The 16,445-nt window shown below is 47.0% G+C and overlaps 2 protein-coding genes across 3 annotated transcripts in view; one reads left to right on the top strand and one right to left on the bottom strand.

The window, feature by feature from the left end:
• KXD1 (KxDL motif containing 1) overlaps positions 1-16,445 on the top strand; it is a 132,775-nt gene that overhangs the window by 83,817 nt on the left and 32,513 nt on the right. The gene's annotated exons all lie outside the window — the stretch shown is intronic.
• Positions 1-16,445, bottom strand: part of ELL (elongation factor for RNA polymerase II) — a 50,037-nt gene that overhangs the window by 9,660 nt on the left and 23,932 nt on the right. For both annotated transcript variants that reach the window (XM_059870085.1, XM_059870086.1), the window contains exons 2-7: positions 16,286-16,333; positions 11,374-11,495; positions 10,937-11,100; positions 7,834-8,087; positions 4,687-4,811; positions 1,676-1,772 (exon numbers count right to left, since the gene is read on the bottom strand). In XM_059870085.1, coding sequence (XP_059726068.1) covers positions 1,676-1,772; positions 4,687-4,811; positions 7,834-8,087; positions 10,937-11,100; positions 11,374-11,495; positions 16,286-16,333 — 810 coding nt within the window. The remainder of the gene's footprint in view (positions 1-1,675; positions 1,773-4,686; positions 4,812-7,833; positions 8,088-10,936; positions 11,101-11,373; positions 11,496-16,285; positions 16,334-16,445) is intronic.

Here is a 16,445-nt window from a genome sequence, read left to right as displayed (position 1 = left end):
CTGCATGGTGGCTGGAGCAGCCCCTCATTCCCTCTTTTTCACCTGGATTGTTCTCTCTCTTTGCTAACTCAGGGGTCTTGAGGACACTGCTCAGTGCCAGGAATTCTTTCCACCTGTCAGGGTAATTAAGGAAGAGCTGCTGGTTCTGCCACTGAGCTCAAGGGGCAAGGACAGCACGTCCGACCGGCTTGGCAACCTCACCTCCCCCAGGAGGGGACATCTCCATCTGCAGGGCTCTGAACAGGTGACACAGCTCAAAAACCTGCCAGATTTACAACCTTTTCTCTAAAAACAACCAATATCAGCTTCTCCAAACTCCTCTCTCTGGTTAGGAGGGTTATATACATTCATTTCCTAGAATTACCAGACCAATCTTCTTCACCTTCATTCCACAGCTGAACCTTCCCAAAATATTCTGCATTCCAGCCTACCAAATCCCAATCCTCTGCTGGCACTGCACCCATTACAAACCATTTCTCTAAATAGAAACTACAGCCAGAGAGTATTAAAAAAGTGACAGCTCACAACGCTGTGGTTTGCTGTCTGACACGACAGGATCATGCTGGAAACATTTCTATTCCACACTGGATTGTCCCTGTTTCACCAGCCTTTCCTAAATCCAACCCAACCAACCACCCCAAGTTTCAGCTGGGTCATTCTGAGAGATCAAAACCTCACCCTAAAGACCTTTGAATCTTTAAAATACAGACAGCCAGAGAAACTAAGATGATTTTTCAACCTTAAAAAACGACACAAGGCCAGGATCTCTCTGAGCTAACTCGAAGGTGATCATTCTTCATTCACCAGGAACATGCCCACAGCAGAGCAGGAGAGGATTTGGAATCAGCTACCTGGCAAACAAGTTACACAGTCCTTGTTCTCAACCAGAGAATTGCCTCTCTCTGAGTGCCAGAGAGCAGATAATTTCTTTACCTGTTAATATTCTTTGCCACTAATCCTCGGTGCGTCTGTCCAGACAAGCAGGCATTACACATTCCATTGGCAGGAGAAGAATAAATACTCAACTTGTCTGGGCTGACCCACACTGGAAGAAGGGAAGGCAGAACATTGGGAAGGCAGAACATTTCACAATGCCAGCAACGCCTGGGCTGGGAGATCCTGGGAGAAGTGGGGACAAGGCTCTGCTTGACACACGTCAAACGTGGCTCCTGGGTGGTTTATGGTCATGGAAAAAGCAGGCAAAATGTTCTTTTCACAGCTCCCTGCTCTGGCATCTCTGAGGCAGGAACAGCCCAACCTGCCCCTGATCTGTCATGGCAATTAGGCTGCAAAAGGTCAAGGGTTTTAATAACCCAGCCATGTTTGGGAGCTGCTTATTACAGCTTGGTTCCACTCAATTATTAGTAATGAGGAAAACACAAGCTCGTTCTCCCAGGAACTCCAGGAGGGACGGAGGCACTGCAAAAGGAATTTAGCCCTTAAAACTAAACCTGAGCCTCAAACTGTCAGAGATCCTCCCCACAGGCCCTCGCTGAGCCACGTCCAGAGGAGAAACAGATGCTGAGGAAAGCCAGAATGAGACTCCAACTTCATAAAAGAGAAATAAAACCCCCAGGACCTCCTGACCCGGCAGCAGGTGATTACAGGGTGCAGACAGGCACGGCTCAGCCTGGACCCACAGGAGCACCCAGGGGCTGGGAGGGGGATCACCCACCTGGGGGGGAGAGCTGGAGTTGAGGGTGTCCTTTGGAGGGCTCAGGGAAGGAGCTTCTCCCTGGAAAGCGCCGCTGTTCTGGGGCTGGCACAGCTTCCTGCAAAACACAACCAGGGCTGGTCACACCCCGTGCCAAGGGGACAGGTGGCACTGCCCACCTCGGGCTCCAACTCTGCTTGGAGGGGCCATCAAGGAGCTTGTTCAGGCTCTGGTCTCTGGCAAAATCCGGGCAGGAGAAACTGCTACGGGAAAATATCAATGACAAACTGGAATTCCTCATCTCCTCCTTGCTTTCCCATCATTTTTTTGTGGCTCTTTGGCAGTGGAAGGGACACCTTGGACATCCTGGACACATGAAAGGATTCTCTGTTGAATTTGCAACTCCTTTTTTAACAATTTTACCTTTTTTCTCTTGAACTGGTAAGAATTAAAACAAATTAATTCCAGCCTCAGAAACATAACTCACAGGGAGACCAGTGAAAGTGGCATTGAATTTGAAGGTGTACAGGATATTGATTGAAATACAGCTCAGGGAGACACTAATTAAACAAATTTCTGCTGAGTGCTTGCTTTCTGAGACAACCCAGAAAGCAAAGCTCACTGAAGAGGGGCTGCAACTCAAGCTCAGATGTTGAGGAATAAGTTCTCCCACTCATTAGCATCATTAAAACAACATTTTATGGCAACAGGAGCCCTTTCAGCAGCGAGCTCCTCTGGGTTCAGGAAAAGCAGCGTTACAACAGGAACTGTTGAGGTATTATTGGTCCACCAGGATTTACATTTTGGGCTTCCCAATAATAGTTTTAAGTTGCATCATGCAAAACAGAGCTACTCTGGGCTGTATTTGTGGTATTGGGCAAATAAAATTAAAAAAAAACCCCTTTTGTAGCAACAAAAAGTACAATTGGAATCACTTGAATTCCCCTCCAGGCTGGGTCTCTGCTCCTCTGCAGATCTCAGAGTATTTTCCCAGCCCACCAGCTCTGACCAACAATTTTGACACCAGACTGCCCCTCAATTAATCATTCCAAAAAAAAAAACACCACATAAAAAAACCCCACTCTTGCATCAAGTTGCAGCTGACAAACTGAAAAAAAAAAAAAAAAAAATAGAATTCAGGGTTAAAGGTTTTAATAAAGCAGCTCTGCAGTCAGTTTGTCAGGAGCTGTGGAGCCTGAATAACCCCATGTTTAAATTCTGCCACAAGAAACTGGAATCAGCATTAAAGCTCACTCCTACCCTCTAAACATTGGGAAGATTTATCTCAGAGATAACACCCAGGGCTTGACAAGATCTGGCTTTTAACCTGAGCTTGAACCTCGGGCTGTGCTGCAGCAATATTTAGACATCTGCAGTGTCACCACTGCCCTGGCTTCGTTGAATTTTATTTTAAACAACCTCAGCAGCCACAGAGCAACTCAAGAAAAGGACCTGGGCATAGTGAACACTGAGCCCAGTCAAAGTGGCTTTTGGGGGGCTGGCTGAGCAAGCCTGTCACATCTCCTAATTGTTAATTGTGGATTTAAGGAGTCCTGAAAGCACTGAGCTCAGCAGAGGAAAGATGTCAGGGAATCCTGGAATGGTTTGGGATGGAAGGACCTGAAAGCTCACCCAGTCCCAGGCTGGGACACCTCCCACAGCCCAGGGTCCCCAAGGGTGACAGAGGGATGGAAAACATAAACAAGGAGGGAAAAACCAGCTGGTTTAAGCCAAGCCTAGCCAGACCCAGCTTTAGGATCTGCAGATGTGTCAGTGAGTGCAGCTGCTGAGGCACTGAGTGGCCACTGGCCCTGGGACCCAGGAGGATCTGAACAATTGCAAACCCTGCTGCCTCCTGTGCCCTTTCTCTGTTTTTCTCCTGTCTTCAGCCCAACATGTTTTTCTCCCATTCTGGAGCCTCATTACCTGCACTGCCTGAGCAGGGCTTTGTTTGTACAGTTGAATACATCCTTTCCAAGGTCTATTTTTAGACCCCAGCCCAAGTGAATGGCACAATTCTAGAAAAAGCAGTAAACATGGCTTTTCTCCGGGGAGAAATTCACTTTGGGTATTTTTTTTTTTTTTGAAAGCCATAAAGATTGCATGGCAATTGTATTTTTCCTTTTAATTATAATTTCACATCAAGGCCCTTTAAATGAGTTTTGATTTTCCTTGAGCACACCAAAGCACTTGGAGTGCAAGTTTTCTGTTGGTTTAAAAAGTCTCATCTCCAAGTCAACTGTGCTTTTAAATCATGGGAAGTGCTCAAACAGAGCATGCTGTGCTTCAGCTTAACCAAAAGTGCAATAAAATAAAGCACAAGTAAAAGCTCTGCCTGCATGAAAAAATCTGAATCAAGGCAGTGAAAAATATCAACACTGAGAGCAGAATTCTGTGTAAAACTGGGAGATTTGGTCTCTTTCCCTGCCAGCCAGAAGCTTCCAAGCTTGGAGGCTTCACCTAAGGAAAATATCTCTAGAGGGAACAAAAATCCAGCAATAAGGATGAACTGAGTCAGTTAGGGGCTGTTCCAGGAGGGAACATGGGAACAGAGATCACACTCCAAGCAGGACAAGCAGCAGGGTTTTAAAGGGATTTATCCCTACAGAACAACCTCTTGCTTTTCCACACATCCAAGATTTCAACCCAATCTCAGATTCAGGGATCAAACACTTCAGCCTGCACAGGAAGATGTGGGAAAAAGGAAGAAGACTTTCAAAGGAGAGCTGAGCTGGAGACATTTAATCACCTCATCTCCCAGGATTTTAGACCAGCAGTATTAACTCCACCAGCTCTGCTCCCTGGCAGGTTTCCCCCAAGCTTTGCCTCTAATGATTTAAAGACAGCCCAGGATGATGAGAAGAGTGGATCCACTTGGATATTCAAGTTTAGTCCACTCCTACAAGTCCCTGGGTGATGGACAGTTTAAAATAATGTCAAAATAAGTCACACACCCAACTTACAGACCTTGGTCACCCTGATTTACAGAACCTTCCCTGGATGATATCACAGAGAAGAAAATGGATAATTACCTAACGAGGATCCTCTTCAACAATTGCTGATCTCCTTCTGAGTAGCCAGGCCAGTCCTTCTGCACCTCTTTGTATACACAATCTTTCAGTGTGAAAGTGCTGTCCTTGGCACTCAGATTTGCCACCTGGAACAGAAGGAATTTGGAAAAACCATCATCAGGGTTTCATTTTCTCCCTTCCTCGACCAAACAAGAGCTAAGATGAAGGCAAAATCTGAGCAGACTTAGCAGCTGTTAGTAGTGTCAGAGAACAAGGAGAGACTTTAATATTTCACTTCCTTATTATTAAGATGATTTAATCAAACTGTGCCTTTCCTTTCGCCTTGTCACTGCAATAATTCATAATGAGTTTCTAAAGCACATCCAGTTGAGTGGGAAATAAGTCATATCTAAAAGAGATTATTCAGCTTGGGGAGCCTGGACCAGCACAACACCACTTGATGGAAACACCTGGAAGTAAAGCCTTAATGGGAACAGGCAGTTCACTTATCACACCTGTCCCACAGCCAAAATGGGGCAGGTTATGGCCAAAGAGGAACTCTGGGGGCCATAACTTGGTTAACAATTGCCAGGAGATAATTTCTCACTAACGAGCCAACAGAACAGGCCACAGAGAGCTGCTTTCTCAGGGAGCTGAGAGGAGAATGCCCTGGGAACACCTGGATTTTATGGAGAACTTCTCCAGGGCAAGAACACAAGCTGGGATTTCCAGCTTCAAGCCAGCAGAGCACTGCAGGGAGCTCAGCACACTCACACTGACATTTTATCCAACCCTACCCCGTGGGCTTGCCCCACAAAACCCTGCGTGGTGCCTGCACAGGGAGGAGAAGCTGCTGGAATGGGCAGAGCTGGATTAGAATGGAAACAACTTGGGACAGAGTTATCCCACTTGGATCAGTCTTTCCACAGCCTGGCTGAAAATTTAACTTCTTGCTGTCGGTACAGGCCTGAAAACGCAGAGCAGGAACAGAGCAAAGACGTTTTCAGAGAGAGTGAACCTCTCCTGGGTGATCCAGAGTGCCATGGAATGCTCTGGTTCCATCAGATTCCAAGGGCAGGGACACCTCCCACTATCCCAGATTGCTCCAAGCTGGCCTTGGACACTCCCAGGGATGGGGCAGCATCTCTGGGCAGCCTCAGCTTGCAGAGCATGGCAAGTTCCAAATGAAAATAAAGCCTTCAAGGTGTTTGTGAAGAGGGGTGAGGAGGCCCAGGTGCCAAATGCTCTGCCCACAGCCAGGCAAAGGCAGCAGCTGCAGCCCAAATTCCCTGCTGGAGCCCCTCAGCTCGGGGACTGCTGCCCTTCAAAGTGGAAAATGCTTTTATTCAGTGCATGGAGATCTTGTGCATCTGTTTAGGGATTACTGTTCTCCATTCAGGACGTGGCTGTGCTCAGGGATTTCTATTATGCACACAGCAGGAAAATGCCTCAAAAACAAGCAAAGGAGTGGGAAGTCTTGAATGAACTGAAGATGCTGCTGATTCCCCTGCTTTTGCTTTAGGGAAGCTAAAACCTAATAGAAAAATATTCAAAATCTTGGCATTTCAGAGCAAAAGGCTGCACAACCACCACGGCAAACTCTCCTGATAAGCAAAAAAACAGAAAGCCCAGTTATCAGTTTACATGACAAACACTTTGTTTTTCCTTTCAGTCCTGTCAGCTTTCCAAAACCCTGAGTCAAAATACAACAAGAATTTGAGCTGTGCTTTACATCGAGGTATCCCTGTAAACACACCCAGGAGACAAAAGCCAATCCAGGTTCTCCTTCACCAAAAAAAAAAAAAACCAAAAAAAATCCCAACTCTCCCAGAATTTCTCTGTTTCCTGCCTGTTCCTGGAGCCTGGGAAGAACAACTTGGATTTTTCTCTGCACAGAGGCTGAGAGCTGCTACCTCCTTGTTTTGCTCGTGTGGGACTCTGCAAGCTCCACCCCAACCCTCCCAAAAATAGAAACCTTGCAAAATGAGGCAAAAAGGCCGCCAGGAACACGGAGTCCTGCGAGAGATGCAAGAGCACAATGAAACCCACACCTAGACAGATTTAGCTGTGTAGCTTTAACACAGCCTGTAATTTTTAGCTTATCTGTGTCTGCCTGTGGATGGGAGCCCTGGGAGGGCTGAGAGGGATTAACTTTATGAGCAGCACATTCACAGCCAAAGCAGCCCGAGCGGGGCGGCCCCGCACGCGCCGCTCGCCCGCCAGGGCTGGGGCACAGCATCCATCAAAAGGCATCAGCAGAAACAGAGTTTTCTGCTCAAACTCGAGGGGAAAAATTGAAAAAAGTGCTGTGAAAAGCTGCTGGGAAATTAAGGGCTCTGGGATTAAAGTCTAAGGATGGAACGAGTTGTGCCAGCTGTGACTCTGTTTTTAATGCGACCTGCCCTGCGCCCTTGGGCAAAGGGAACTCCTGTCCCACTCTTTATGGAAAGGAGGGAAAAATAAATAAAATAACGAGGTTTTTTCCCAGAACTGATCCCAATCCAGAAGAAGGCAGCTGCAGCATTTAAATCAATAGCCATGATGTGTTTAATAAAGCAATGAAGGTGTTTACTGTGAGGCCTAAAATGGCACCTTTAATGTGACTCAAAGTGCTAGGAACTGATTCAGCTTGGAGACAGCTTTCACACTTGACACACAAATAATGTGCTTGGCAAGGAGCTGCATGATCTTCACACCTGACCACTGGCACTTCCAAGCAGGAAAGGCTCTGAGGAGTACAAAAAAAACTGGGGACATCTTTCCCTTTATATACAAAACTTGTACCAATACAGAGCATTGCTCCTTTACGTCCATGAGAATTAAACAGAGATTCAGAGGTTATAATCAAATCATTTGTAGATCCTCTGTTAAGAGAATCCTCCCCATGACCAAGCAGAAGTGTCCCTCTGAAAGGGACTGATCTGGTGAGCCAAAACCATCCAGCTTGGTGGCACCCCCCTAACCTGAGGCGTAGCCACAGGAGGCTCCTGCTATCTCTGCACCAGCACTGGGAGCTCAGAACTGTGTCCCCCACAGCCTTTAGAGTCACATTCAGCTGCAGCCTGGAGATAACAGGTTCCACTGCCACGGGAGGGGGGATGGGGCTGAGAAGACAGTTTGTTTTTTTTTTCCCTTTACCTAAATCGTTGCCTTCATCAGAGTACAAACCTGTTGCAGAAGGTTATCCAGCAAATCCTTGTCCTGCTGAGAAAGTCCATCCTTCTGCAATCTGAGAATAAGTTCAGGTTTCTTATAAGGCTTTAGTGCCAGTAAGTGCACAACCCTATCTTTGAAGGGTCTCTGGGAAATCGCACTATTGCCTCTCTTTATTGCACTGGCAAGGTTGACTGGCGTTGGGCGCTTCCTGGAGGGAACAGCATCGGAAGCTCCTGGTGCAGGTTTACGCACCTGAACCTTTTTGCCTAAAATGAGATGAGAATAGTGAAGTGCAGCAGTCGCCTCGCAAAGGCCAGTGGGCTGTCACCACCAATCTGGAGTCCAGCAGACCCCTGGCAAGTGCCACGAGGTGACAGGGAAGGACAAACACCACCGGCACACCCCCTCGGTCCCGACGCGCCGCCGGAACGAGCATCCCGTGAGGTTTATGGTTCATGACAGGCTTGTAACGAGTAAACAGCAACACCAAGCTCTGGAAACCTGAGCATTATTGGCCACCAGCTCACATAAAGCTCCCTTTGTTCGCCAGCTTTTCGTTTATCCCAAGTGCACGTATCCCCCACGGTTAATCGAACTATGTTTTCCCCTCCCTACAAGAGGAAAATTCTGCATTATTGTGTACAAGAGTGGGAAATACGGAGTGGAAAGACCAGAACTGGTCAACGAGAGGCTCCCCGCTGCTGAGCTCAGCAAAAACGCTCCTCCAGCAGATGTTTCTGCTTTTAGAACAATAGGAACTTTATGGGGCTGGGTCACCTCCCTTCCCCCTCCGTGAATGGGGCTGACACTGGGCCATCAGCCTATTCATGAGGGTGTTGCCTGTGCCGATGGAATAACCCCTTCTCCACTGCAGATAAGTGACAACATGAAGCTGGCTCAGAAGTGCATCTCAGCTCCATCCCCACTGCGGTTCTTGGCTGCTGACAGATCCAACAATTCATTTTTCCCATTCCTACTGAAAACCAGAACCCTCACACCAGCTCTTAGCAGAGCCCAAATCAAAGGACGGGGACTTTCAAATACAGGAGCAGGTTCTTGCTACCAAAGGCAAACCAAGCAAAGCTGAAAACAAAACGTGTGGGTTCCAAGGTCTAGAAACCTGGAGATCCAATCAATAATCACTTGGGCTGGAGAAAGTGACCTTCACTAGGACAAACAACATCCAGCATTTACTGCAAGTGTCTGGGAGGTTGATTCCAGCAGGGTACTGCTCCATTGCTAGGAAGCAACGTTTGCAACTGAGTCATCTGAAGATACTGGGGATTGTCTGCACTGTTTGTTTTACTGAGCTGCACATTGCGTAACCCAGGCCTCATTTCCTGGCTTTTTATTACACACCACAGTGCTGGGAGAGGAAGCACGACCCATCCTCAGCAGGGCTGAGGGGAGGTGAGAGGGGGAACGACACCAATTCGCACGTTAAACATCCCACAATCCAGAGGTCAACTGGATTTTGTTTCCAGAAATGGGACGAGAGAAGATTCGTCAGCTTTCTAGAACTGCCTTAACTCTTGCCAGGTCATGAACAGTAAAAACATCACGTTGGGAGGTTTCCATTTAAAGGCTGGAGGCAAAATGTGCAGTGATAGGAAAAGAAAAAACCAAGTTAAGCCAGGACACAAAGGATTTTCAAATATTTATACACGTGCAAGTCTATGGCTGCATGCACACATATTTGGTGTGGCTGCAAGCACCCATCCCCTGCAGCTTTACCTGCAGCTCTCTATTGACATATCTATTTATTCAAGTGTCAGCTCACATCTGTAAGTCCTGCTGCTCTCCAATTTCAACATTTCCTATAAATTTTTCCACATCTGAGCTGCCTGGAACGACTCCACTGGCACTCGAGTGCTGAGCTCCGTGTTCTCCTGGAAATGTGAGAGCAGCCCTGTCCCTCCAGCCCAGCCTGCAGCAATCAGCTGATGCTGCTGGCACACCAGGACCTGCAGATCCCACACGAGGACTGTCCTTCCAAGCCCTTCCTTCTTGGACCAGAGCTCTCCTCCTCAAACACTGACATCTTATCTAGGAGCCCTGTGAGCACACGCTCTGCCCCTGCTGCTTTCACACGGCTCTGTCTCCATTTCAGGGCAGTAAAAGGTTTTAAGCCAGGAGTATTTTTAATTTTAAAAAAGTTTCGCTCCATCTTTCCAGGAAGCAAATTGCTTTGAGAATCTTCTCCCTCAGAAGCTTTAACTTCAGGCACTTACTGTAATGTTCTCAAAGAGGAGCTAAACAAAATAATCTTCTGGCCTACGGGAAATCAATGCATTTCCTTCCTGATTACTATCTCCTCTCTCAGCTCTGAGCACTTGGCTGCTGTGACAATGAGTCTGGGTCAGTTCTACATTTTGCAACTCAATCCTTCTCATCACAGATCCCTCTGAGAAGAGACTGGTTGCAGATCACATGGGCTGCAGGAAAAGCAGCTGCCTCAGGAAAAAAAATTTAAAAACAGTGAAACTGAATTCTGGTTACTGTTTGTGCCCAAAGTCTGTGAGCTGAGCTTAAGCAGGGTCCTGAGCCCTGGGTCTCTGCAGGCTCCCTGTGTTATTTGCTGGTTTTATTTCCTCTGCTAAGGCTTTCCTGCTGCTGTCACAGTGAGAAGGGCTGTGCCAGGCTGCTTTAGTGCCTGTGTTGATGAACAGAGGGCACTGCTGCCTGCGTCCTCCCTGCCATGGTCCCGTGGGGCACAGCTGTGACACGCTGGTGGCACTTTTAGCTGAGCTGGCCAGCAGCAGGGACACTGGGAGGGCTCAGCAGGGAGCCATGCCACTGCACATGGACAACCCTCAGTGCTTTGGGCTGGGTGGCACCTTGAAAGCACCCAGAGCCACCTCCTGCCCTGGGCAGGGACACCTTTGGGTTGCTCCAACCTGATCTTGGACACCTCCAGGGCAGGGACATTTCCCTTGGGGCGACGATGGAAGTGAAGACAACACGACACAAGGAGAGCAGCCCCCTAAAATCACCCACGAGGAACTACCAGGAACTTTTCAGACTGCCACAATCAAGCCAACAACATCAGGATTTGCCTCCAGAGCCTGCTGAGTCCCAGCTGGAGTGCAGAGCCCCAAAAGGAGTGGCTGCTTACCTACATATCTCCCCCCAGGTTTAATGACTATGGCGCTCCGGCTGCGAGTCTCCTCCTCTGCCTGTGCCATGCTCTGCCTCGCCTTCTGGTAGGAATCATCAGTAGCACACACGGTGATTTTATCCTGTATGCTTCCCAGGCAATCCAAATGGATATTGCCATTGCTGCAAGAGAAATGCAATGGAAAAGGTACTCCTGACACTGCAAAGGGACACCAGGCTGGCACTGGGGGGTGTTAGCTGAATAATAGTGGGGGATACACAGAGGACCTGAGAGGGAGCCAGATGCTATCCCAAAAAAACCACATCAAAAAGACTCTAAAAAGGAAGAGCGTGCATTAAGCTTTGTTAGGGAAAAGATGCTCCAGAAGAGAAGGTAAAAAAAAAAAAAATCCAAAACAAAAAAAAGGCTGGGTTTTCCCTGGATGCCCCACTCACCTGGCCACATACTGCTGGATGCAGTCAAAGCTCCCCTGAGGGCTGTCCTTGCCAATATTGGAGAGATAAAAGGTGAAGGTCCTCACTTCTGCCGGTCGATCGGGCCTCGGGATGGCGATGTGCTGCTCGGGAGAGGAGGAGGAGGAGGGAGGACATTGGTCACTCGGGTCACCCCAGGCTCAGGAGAGCTCAGTTCTCCTGCAGCCAGGATGTCCTGAGGCATTTTGCAACAAGGAAAGCACCTGGGTTACTGCACGGAGAGGCTGCCAGGAGAAGTCAAGTTATCCGCACCGTGTGCAGGGGGAAGGAAAAGGTGACTGAGGGAAAGAGCAGCTGAAGATGGATGTGGCTGTGAGAGAACAGAACTGCCTCAAACAGAGCCCACAGCCACCCTGTTCTAGGAATCTGACCCAATTCTATTGATTCAGGCTCGAAACAGACTCGCTCCCACTGTTTATGTTCAATGTAAAACACTCCAGGCTCGTTTCTTTGGAATTACTGATCCAGCACTAAACATAGCACAAGCCAGGTCACTAGGTAGCATGCTTATTCTTTTTTAAGAAATTATAATTCCATAACAAGATTTCATGGCTCACAGTAGAGTGTGACGCTGCTGCTAAATTAAATATTTAATCAAGCATTAAGTGTGCTCCACAGACAACTCCACAGCCATCCTGCATTGTTTTTTTCACCCCCCCCACCACCACAGCCATTCATTTTTCAAAAGGGAAAACTGTCTCTCCTCTGCATCCAGGATCCAACAGAAATGTCAGCATCTGAGCTCTACTATCCCATCAATATTTGATCATTAAGATGGCTCCCAGAAGCTGAGACAGAAGGAACACCAGCCCCAGCCTATTTTAGGCCAGGCTTTACCACATGGGTTTATATTTACCCAGATTGCCACATCTACGCAGAAAATACACACTCCCAGCAAGCCAGCCCGTGGCATCCACACATGACTGTGCTGGGACAGGAGGGCTTTTGGGTGCTTTCCTTCAGACCTCAGACGTCTCCAGCAGCCTGGAAAACCCAGGGATCTGTGTCCCTCTGCTAAACCACAGGATGTTCTCAGAGGCAGCAAGAAGCTCTCGAGCTGAACCCGTGCACGGCGTTCCCCTGCCCTCAAACAGAGCTCCCTTCTTCCAAAACCCAGCCCAGAAACCCAGACTTGTGCCTTGCTTTATCCAGGAGGATAAGTTAGCCCCAGGATCCAGGCCTGAAAATACTGGGAGCAGATTTTTTTGGGTGCTGCTGGACCCTCCCTGAGCAGCCTCGTTATCTCCCCTGCCAAACGTGTGCCACAGCCCTTGAGTCCTTTTAATCTTTCCTGGCATCCTCTGCCCCCACCCAGGCAGGGGGAAGAAAATTCCCTTCTGCTTTACCAGAAGAGGCAGAAAGGCAGAGTTATGTAAGCAGCAGACCTGGGAGGGGGGATTTTACAGCTGGAAATTTGCTGGGAATGGGAAGGGAAGAAGAAGAAAACCCAACAGGGGGATCGAGCTGTGCTGCACCTGAGCCTGGAAAGCAAAACCTGCAGGATGTCACCAAATCACATCTCCACACACCAAAGAACTTTCTCCTCACTCCTGCTTTACCCACTGGAAAAACCAGCTGCTCCAAAAGCCCCAGGTTTGGATTTTTGTAGGGTTTTTGCAGCATTTCCAGAGGCTGTAAAATGAGGCAGAGTCACTTTGGTACTGAAAAGTGTCTCATGTGCAGGCCGGCCGTTATCTAGGAATTATTTTTAGCTGAAAACAGAAGGTTTCTCAAGCCACCAAATCAGCATGGTGACTGCTTTGAGGGAGCCCTAATTTTGGTGCTGGGTACTGCACCAGTAACCAGAGACACTTAAAAATAGCTTGGTACAGATGTAACTTCTGTTTTCTTCTTTCAAGTAACATTCATCTGTGGACAGCTCGCTCTGAGCTGAGATTTCACCTCTCTCTGTGATACCAAAACTTCATCCCAAGAAGCAGGGGAAATGCTGTATTTTCCAATCACAAAGGAAAGGAGTTTTGCTCCCAACAGTCATTCTAAAAACGCTGCACACACACGTGGCTTTGGCACCTGAAGGGTATTTTCCTCCCCCTCAGTTCAATTCTGCCTCTGCTCTCACCACCCCACGAGCACCTGCAAATTTCAGCCAGCCTAATGATTCTTGTGTGTCTTTTCACCAAAATAGAAGCATTTTCAGTAATTCTAGCACACAATTTGTAATGCTGTGGTACTTCAGCTCTTAAATTCTAATTTATGTGCACACTGAAATGAGCAAAATGCTCAAAGCTCCATAAAAACTCATGAAACTCTCCAAGAAAATCCACGAGGAAAAACTGACAGCCAGGTGCTGCTCCTAAGGAATATCCATGGTCCTGCTTTAGAGGAACACTCTGGTAAAGACAGCCTGGCTATAAGAACTGAAATTGTCATTATTAAACAGAATAAAAGCAGCAGCACCACAGAGAAACAAAAGTTTTTATCAGCTCCTGTGAGACTGGATCCAGAGCAGGATCCAGGCAGGAGAGGTTTTGTCCCTTGTCACTGGAACAGCTGTTTTATTTTTATATTTTATTTTTACAACCACTGACTTCCTCCTTTCTGCTGCCACCTTGCTGACCCTGGGTTTTATTCCAACAATTGCCTTCCCTGGTTAATTAGTGTCTCAAACATGGAAGTTTCTTTTTTTGTGTATTAGAAACTGAAAGTATCTTTGACAGTTTTTAGAGTAACACTGGAATAGGTGAAAACACATGGACACAGTAATTTAAAGGCTTCTAGAGAATTAAATTCAAGCAGCAGCAGTTTAAATTCTTATTTTATGTCCTGCCTCCCTAAATCATCAAGTGAAGTTTTTCCCTCTTGAGAGAGGAATACTTGCACAGAAAATCCCCACTATTAAAACCTCACTGCTTTAAATCCCACTGCCACTTGTGCTATGCCCAAAAACTTCATGGCATTGTCCACAGCTGCTTTTTTTTGGGAAGCAAAACAGGAAGGCAGCAAATTGGGGAATTGAGGAAGAGTGGAAGAAAGAATTTCAAAAGTATCACATGTTTTAAGGTTTAAAAGTAAAATATGTTTTAATGGCATCCTCTGGATGGGAGAGCCTGGTAAATTCCTGGAATTATCTCCCCAGCCCAAGTGATGGAGGATCCCTCAAAAGCATTTCAAGCCTCAGCTCCTTCAAAAGCAGGAGAATCCTGACATGCAGAGTCCTCCCCTGAAAAGCAGATGGTTCCCCAGCTGCCAGCTCCTTGGCATCCCCAGGAAAAATAACAATAAAGGGACAAAGAGCTCCTTCTGAGCTCCCATGGAGCTGCAGCTCTCTTCAAAGCTCTACCTTTGGCCTCTCCTCGTCAGTGCCATTAATTAGGCACTGAGGAGGAGCAGGCAGAGGTCAGCTCTGGCTGCCACATCCTCCCTCCAGCCCAGCCCTCCTGGCTCCTCTCCTTCTCCAAGGAGTGACACTGCAGGTGCCAGGCAGCTCTTCCACCAACAACTCACCCCTGGCAGATCAGGGCTCAAACTGAATTAACACATCTATTTTCATGTTTTTAAATATTTTTAATTTCTAGAAGGAACTGCAGCATTTGAAAATATTTTTAACTAGCCCCAGAAATTAATATTTGTCCACATCAGATCCACATGGAACCCACCACGAGCAAAGGCTCAGGGCAGAGGAGCATTTGAAGCTGTTTTGATCCCTTTTGCCACATTTCCTTCAAGGAAAAACATTCAGAGGAGGCATTTCCAGAACTCAAACAGCTTTACAGGAAAAGTCAGGTGTAGATCCTGCTTCCAAAGGGAAAGGAAAGCACTCCCAGTGCTTCCAGCTCCTTCATTCCATGAGCAAAGCTCATCAAGTACAGACTCACCACCCACCCCTCAGTTCTCCTCCTCTCCTGACTGTGCCCAAGCTCAGGGGCAGATTTTGATCTCAGCTTTCATGCTGAGCTTTTGGGGAAGTTTAAGTCTAAACAAAGTAAAAAACCTGGAAATTGCTCCTTTCTTTATTTCCCAGGACAAGAAGGTTTGTATTTTCCTTCTTCACTTGCAATAACAATCATGTCTTTCCTGCTGCATTTTCTATGGGCTCTTAGTGAGAATAATATCACAGAGTAGGATGTGGGCAAGGACAATGTGCTGGGTTTAATGTCCACTCAGTCCAAGCCTTTCTGAAAGCTTTAATGTGCCAGTGCATAAAAAATAACCAGAAGTTACAGCTCAATTCAGATTCTTGAAAAAAAAAATTTAAAAAAATTAAATTTCTCTTCTTTATGCAGAGACTAAAGTGAAACCCAGGCTTTTTTAGCAATAAAAGGTATCTAAATGACATTTTTCAAGTTCACTGAAGGGCTGCATTGCTTTACCAGAAACACCACCACGTAAATCTCAACGTTGTCAGCAACTGGCATGACAGACTGGTTCGAGGGCTAAAAATATCCCAGAGTTCTGTCACTGGAACAGAAGTTGGGGAAGTAAAACTCCTAAATCTAAAATAACTTCTGGTACTCACAGCACTGCAGTCACATTAAATAAACCTCCAGGACTCTCAGAGCAGCCTCCAAGCTCTGCTGCTGGAGGGAATTGGGACCCCAAAATTCCTGCAGTGAGTTTAGCATGATGTTTTCTTAGGGTGCAGGTGAGGATTCCATGGATTTCTGCTTCCTTCCCTTTTCCCTGTTCCCCAAATTCATAAATCTGAATTTCCCATGGATTTAGCAAGGTTAGGAAATAAAGAGGAGGGAAAAGGTTTTAGAGAGAGAGAGACTCCATGAGCAAACACCTTCCTGGAGCACAGCTGAAGCTCCATCTCTCCCTCTCAGCAACCACAGCATCATTCCTCGAGCTGGAACAGCCCAAATTCCTCAATCCCATCAAATGGAAAAGAACTTCCCAGGGACAAACTTACCCCTTGGCTTCCTTGAAACTGGATGACTGGTTTTGACGTCACAGCATCCTACAAAAACAAGTGGAAAAACAAAAATTACCTCAGAGAAATTCTAAACTCTGCCACGTTTAGAATTCACCACTTGATTTTTCACCTGGATTTTTTATTTTCCTTATTTTTT

Source organism: Haemorhous mexicanus, chromosome 29 (genome assembly GCF_027477595.1).
Source record: "Haemorhous mexicanus isolate bHaeMex1 chromosome 29, bHaeMex1.pri, whole genome shotgun sequence".
Taxonomy (NCBI): Eukaryota; Metazoa; Chordata; class Aves; order Passeriformes; family Fringillidae; genus Haemorhous; species Haemorhous mexicanus.
The sequence above is the reverse complement of the archived record's forward strand: the minus strand, read 5'-3'. Positions and strand labels throughout refer to the sequence as shown.